Source organism: Lipotes vexillifer, unplaced genomic scaffold (genome assembly GCF_000442215.2).
Source record: "Lipotes vexillifer unplaced genomic scaffold, Lipotes_vexillifer_v1.1 scaffold228, whole genome shotgun sequence".
In the NCBI taxonomy this organism is placed as follows: Eukaryota; Metazoa; Chordata; class Mammalia; order Artiodactyla; family Lipotidae; genus Lipotes; species Lipotes vexillifer.
The window spans coordinates 1,042,141-1,049,041 of NW_006795410.1; the positions used below are offsets into that span (position 1 = coordinate 1,042,141).

At 33.1% G+C, this 6,901-nt stretch overlaps 1 protein-coding gene across 1 annotated transcript in view; it reads right to left on the reverse strand.

Annotated features, from left to right (window-relative positions):
- Positions 1-4,252: 4,252 nt before the first annotated feature.
- Positions 4,253-6,901, reverse strand: part of FGF12 (fibroblast growth factor 12) — a 258,440-nt gene continuing 255,791 nt past the window's right edge. The window contains exon 5 of the mRNA XM_007467805.1: positions 4,253-5,402. Within this exon, the coding sequence (XP_007467867.1) occupies positions 5,284-5,402 (119 nt within the window). The 3' untranslated portion in view covers positions 4,253-5,283. The remainder of the gene's footprint in view (positions 5,403-6,901) is intronic.

Below are 6,901 nucleotides of genomic sequence, written 5' to 3' on the forward strand. Positions count from 1 at the left end.
TTTCCCAGGTAAGTATCAATAGTATTTTTCATTTCTCCACAACTTTTCTTCAAATTATTTCCTCTACTGGAGGGGCCCTTTGTTGTTTTTTCATTACTCAGTAAATACTTATCTGCTTTTCAATCCCTGTCTTTCATCTAGGATTGATTGTTGCATCATCAGTTGTATATTAAATCTTAGTAACACACCTATGGTAGCACTTACCTTTGTATATTACGTTATTTATGTGTCTAGCCTTCTTGGATTTTTTTGAGACCATAATTTAGTTTATGATCCCTAAACTCAAGGGAGTGACTAGTTAGTAAATTATGAACAAATGAATGTCCTTACTTCTTAATTCTCAAAAAGCAAGTTATTGGCTTTACCACAGTAGCTTCATAATTATGAAGTAATTTTTACTTTTGACCTCAGTGTTCAATAAAAATTTTGACTCATTCCCCATCCATAAATCCGGTTTTGATCTTCTTTTTATGAGACACAGCACTTTTTCATTGGCACGTTATATGTTAAATACATTTTATAAAGGAAAGAGACTCCCAAAGAAATTTAATGTTAAAAAAAAAAGTGCAAGTATTTTCTCTGCATGCACGAGCATCTCAAGATTTTAATTGCTTTTTGCCTTAGGAACGTTGTGATGTATAAACATTTTACAAATCTGATCTCAAAAAAAAACAATGTTTTGAATAATCTGTGCTTTAATGTAAAAACAAAACATTAATTTGTTCAGTTTCTCACACAATGCGTTTATTAAACAATTCGGTCTCAATAATTTCTTAAGATTGTAACATTTAACCTTGTAATGGAGCTAAAACCAGTTCTATTCGTGGGAGTATATTTTTGACTTTTGAAGAAAAGTAAAATTAATGCCACTGTCTTTAGGTTGTGTTTGGAGCAAAGACAAAGAAACCAACTAATTCTGTCCAACTAATAAAACATCTAATGATGCAATTTCTACTATGACATTATCTTAATGTTATTATCATAGTGTTAAATATATTTTTGCTTCTGTTTGTTACTGAAGCTCAATATATCATCCCTGAACATTAGCTATTTTCACTTAATTTAGATTTTAAATATTGAATTTTTAACTTGGGTTCCAGAAAAAAGTCCTGAAAAATATCTGCATTTAGCTTTTATTTTTCTTGCTCTCAACTACAAATTTTCAATGTGGCATGACTTATCAGGGAATCTGTATCAGGAAGTACAGCTGTTTAACATACCTTTTCAGAAATTAAAAATAGCCACCTCTGCATCAAAGAGGGGATTCAGAATCATTAGCATTCTGAAGGAGCATGTGTTTTGATTATTGTTCCCACCTGTTTCTTTTTTATTACAAAGTGGCAATTTATACTATCATTAGAAATATACATTTATATATAAAGTTTTGCCTTCAAATCTCCTTAATCTTTGATTACCGAGGACTAAAGACCACAAATCAAATAAAAACCCTATATAATATATCCTATTTCAGAAGCATATGTATATATACACATATATATTTGTAGAACAATCCACTGTTTTCAATGTGACTCTGATTTTTAAAAATGCTATTTACAATTTTATGACAGAGAAATAATCTCAGCTTTTTATGATATTAAAATGAGCAGGGGATTTGTATGCTTGAATGTGTTTCACCTGGTGCAGATGAAGTTGCACAACATCATGGAAAACCTTCTCAGAGCACAGCCTTATAGACAAAGCCATGAAGGCAGAATAGTAGATTTGCTATTTCTGGGTCCATGTTTTAAAACAATTACTGTTGATGTAGTCATGCTTCTCCGCCAGGGAATTAGTGGTCCCAAATTAGGACCTTCAAACTTTTCAATACACAAAGAGACAGTCTTCATACTTTACTTTTGTCTTAATACCCTCACGTCTTACTTGTGGCACCACGGGACCACCAACCTATATACAATACCTATCAATGGCACTGTCATTTTCTTAAAAAGAACAATTCTTTTAAAAGCTATCTGGATTAGAATGAGGCCCATAAAGCATCATTTGCAACAAATTGATGTCTTTTTATTGTGCTGATCCATAATGACTAAAAATGTGGTATGAAGTTCATATGTAAAATTCAAAGCCCAAACTATTACTGTGATCAAGAATAGGTTGGCTTGCTGTCCTCCAGTTTCCTGAAGCACAAAATCTCTGAATTAGCAAATGGAACTTCAGCACCATTTTGTTTCTATACCTCTGACTTCTAGCTTAAACATCAAGTAAGGTATATTGACCAGAAAATTATTTTGTGAGATTCTCAGTTTTGTTTTCATTCTTAAGTCCACTGATTTTGAAACATGTTACAATAAGCACTCTTAGAATAAACATATTTTACCTTATATTTACATAGCCAATTACAAAGCTTTACTAAAAGTCATAATTTTCCTCAGACTATCCCAATGCATTTAAGAAAAACAGGCTTTTTTACTTATAGGAGAATAAGTGATGGGTGAATTGAGACCCAGAAATTGGAATGATGAAAATCAAAGTTAAGAATTATTTTACTTGGAGTAAACCTGAAAAAACTCTGAAAAACAAACTATTTAAACTGGCTTATATTTTTGGAGGAAATAGGATAATTATATGTGTGTATATGGTAATATATTAAAAGCTTAGACAGTAAATACTGACTTTTTCTATGAAAGGTTTTATGTACTTAAAAAATAAGCAGCAGTTAGGCAAATGTTCACTCTGTGTTCTAAACCATAGTTTTTGTCAGGTTAATGTGTAAAAAAATACGAGGTTTCCAATTTATTCTCTGACAGTAAGTTTCCAAAACATTTTATTGTGGTGAACATTCGCTTAAGTGATATGGAGAAAAACAATATACAAATTGGGTAGTTAGAAATGTTTCTTCAGTGTTATCACGAAGGAGACAGATGTGAGTCTAGATGCTAAAAAATGAACAACCATTGAAAAAAAAGGGAAGAATTTTGTTGGAAATTCATTTCTCTACCATATTTTCCATAATATTTAACTAGATAAGATATATTGTCATGAAATCATCAGTATAATTGATAACACTTTGAGAAACTGTCAATTGTGTTACTTGTGAGCTTGTGATGCCTATGTATATGTGTGTGTATATATGACCGAAAAGCACAAATCATTTTATGTTACATGAGCCTGTGACCCATTTTGTAGAAGCTTCTTTTTTATTTTTTCAAAGAAAATAAGGCTTTGTGCTTGGGATTTGTTTGGTCCTGGAAGTGACAGGTGCATTTATAATCAAGTTGAATCAAGAGTGACAAGGAGAAATACAAACAGATTTGTATTTCTTTTGACAAGGGCATTCTTTTCCTAAAAGAGTAACATTCCTTTTTTCTCTTTAATTTAAATGTGTGTATTTGTTACTTTCCAAGTATTTTGGTTAAACAAATATCTCTTGAAAATGTGTGTTCAAAATCCTTGCCTAGATGCATAACTTTTATTCTTTGCAACCAGTTAGACAAATTCCTCCATTTCATTTTCTGCTAACCTCCTGATAACAGAAACAGAATACTTGGTGAAGGACACGGACCACTATTGAAGAATAATGATTGTGTAGAGTGAGGGAAACTACAGTGACTTTGAAAGAATACAGCAACCAATGGCAAGGTCATTGAAGTGAGGGCCTAGAGTTTCTGCAAAGTGTATATATTTTAGGGAGTATTTGGAACAATACATGCTGGATGGTAGAGCTATAAGAGAAGTAACATGCTAAGTCTTCTCATAGATAATATCCATAAATCTACATATATTTTTTTAACATTCTCTTTAGTTTTGTTTTGATTTGGATGTCTCTACACCATTCCTGATTTGTAGGACTAAGTAGATCTATTTTTTTCCAAGGCAATTGTATAACATTCAATTCTTCCCTAACATTTTTCTAACACTTTAGTATTCCTAAATATGCTTTTGCCTAGTCTTACACCGAGGTATTTTTTTTTTGGGGGGGGGGGGGGGGGGGGTCTACTTTAAGCCGCTCACACAACCCTGTCTGTTGGAGCCATGGCTGTTAATTCCGTATTATTTCTCTATACCCCTTGAAAATTCAGCACATTACAAGTTTCCTTCTATGCTCTAGGAGACAGACTGATTTTCAACTAGATTTATAAATGAGGATATACAGTAACAAACAATTCACTGGCTTCATAAGATAGTAAGTAAGTTAGGAATTTCACAGCCATGCCTCCCAATTCCTTGGTGAAGTTTGGAAAATGCTACATACAGAAAACTCTGGTAAGGTACAAAGACAAATACAATTTGCTTTCACCAATTTCTTAGGATTTATTTCTTTATATAAAACCCCTCTTCCTTCTTTCCTGCTGCAAGAGATGGTATAAAGCTCTCTAAGACAGCTAGACATGCACCTATACTCTCAAAGGTGTCCACAAAGTAAAAAATCAGACCAAAATGGTATGAGCACATAACTTATTTATCACTGCCTGGGCATGGCAATGGCAAAGAATTCCTAAAAGTTACATCAGCCTTAAAACCTGAAATTTTTTTCTAAATAGCTAAACAAAAAAAATGAGCCCCTGAATTAATACCTTTGAAAAAAATATGATATTCTCCTAGGAGAATCTGAAACTCTTTTCGGGAAGGAATGAAATCAGCTAATAGCATTAAATTCAACATAAGGCTATCCTTTGCATGAAACAATCTTAAATATCAATTTCAAGAATAAAATTTTAAACTTTTTTGATGTTAAATGATTTCTGGCTATATACCTTATAGGCAATAGAAGAATCTATAATTCATACATGTTCAATATCATGGTAAAAAAAAAAAATCCTGAAAACAGAACGTAACTATGTGTCAATTCCAGATGTCCAAAGAAAATACAAATTCAAAACAAAACACACACCAGAGAATTATCCAGAGTTTAAGGTATTTAGGGTATTACATCGATTTGTAAGTTCAATTTTCCAAAACCCTTTTCTTTAAGGTAATAATTTTATTTCATCTTTATGATAGTTATGTCTTCATTACAATTAGCCCTCTATTAATAACAACACAGTTTATTTTAATGCTTGTGGAGTCTTGATTTATTTTTTCCTCTGCTTTTAGGTGTGCTAATCTTTGTGCATGTGCATTTTTCTACCACATTGCAACAGGCAAGCTTTGGTTCGATTTTCTTATCCTACACAAAGAAAGATTTTGAGTGCAGAATCTTAGCCACTGGGTCTTGGGTTGCCATTTTATTTTCCTCTCCTTGGGTGGATTTATTGGAAGGAAACGGGTAAAGGGCAAGGGGAGAAAAGGAAGGGATGAGAGAGGGACGAAGGGAAGAGTTCTCAGCTATGTTGAATCTTGATTCACAACTTTGCCTCCATTCATGGTTGGTGTTCCGGAACTTTTCCTCGAGCGCCCCTGTTTTTCTCCAATCTCATGTAGTGATGGCTCTCTGTACATACACACTGGAAGGCAAAAATCACATTAATTACTCTTTACAATAGTGGACATAAATTTGGCCTCAATAAACAGCTCAATTTTGACTTCATAATATTGTTCACTCTCATCACTAGCTCTTCTTCCTATGTGAAAATGAGTTTTAACTTAAAACATTTAATGGATACACATAATTCTAGTTCCATCAGTCACAACCTTTTAAGTCTTCCCGAATGGCAGACACATGGGTAGTTTCTGTTCCTGTATAGATAAGGCTTAAGTTTTTACTATCTACTAACCTATATAATAGGATTTTCATCTAGGGTTAGAGGAGACATTGGGAGTATAACATTTAAAGGGTAGAAAGAGATACTTTGTTTTTTAGCCTTTAGCCTGAAATCTTGGGAAAAAAATTCTTATTTACATGATCCTAATCTTTACCCTACTGCAAGAAATATGACATTGTTTTATCAAATTGAAATATTTATTGCCAACTTTCACGGTATTCATCGATAGTTATTCATCAGTAGGAAATGTGATTATGCAACAGTGAGATTTCAGTTCACATCTATATAAACACTTCCTTTTATCTCTATTGTTTTGTCTGGCTCTAAAGCTCAGTCATCTGTGAATTATCGTGGCTCTTGCTAGATTATTGCATAGAAAGAAAAATGTTTTTCAATTCACAAAGATAAGATAGGATCTATTAGCGTACTGAGTCCATTAAAAGAGATTCATTTTACTGTTGTGAGACAAATGTGACTGTATATGAGTATATGAAATATTTACTTAAATATCGGGAGGTATTTTTATCCTTGACTTAGGAACAAATAGTTGCGTACTCCCATCTATTGAACAAACACTACAATACCTTGGTGATCTGAATGTTATTTCCAATCAAATTGCTTCCACTGATGGGCTTTGCCCTGGAACTGGAGACCCGAGCATTGCCATGAATAAAACAGATGTTGCATGGTGGTTAAGAGCACCAATTTGGGAGCCACACTGCCTGGTCTACATCCTTAGCCACTTTCTAGCTCTGTCTAATGGACACACAGTAAGCATCCAAAGATGTATAAGAAGAATGAATGAGCTGATCTCTTCATGAACATTTTGAATAAAAGATTTCAGAGAACATACTGATAAATTGTTTTGGTTGAAGGTATATTCTAAATCCAAAACTAGATTAAGAGAGTTAAGATACAAGTAAGATTCTCCTCAGACTAGTTCAGTGATGAAGAGATAGGTCTCTTCCAACATCTCAGTAGTAGGGCTCCTTAAATGTCCATGTGCATCTGAATCACCTAGGGGTACTGTTAAAATGAAGACTCTGATTCAGAAGGTCTACAGTGGGCTTGAGATTCTGCATTTTTAATAAGTGCCCAGGTGATGCTGATGCTGGCAAAACCTTAACCACACTGTGGCCAGTACAAAAAATATATATAAAGCATGTTTGTTAAGTATATTGTGCACGATTTTATATATATATATATATATATATATATATATATTTTTTTTTTTTTTTTTT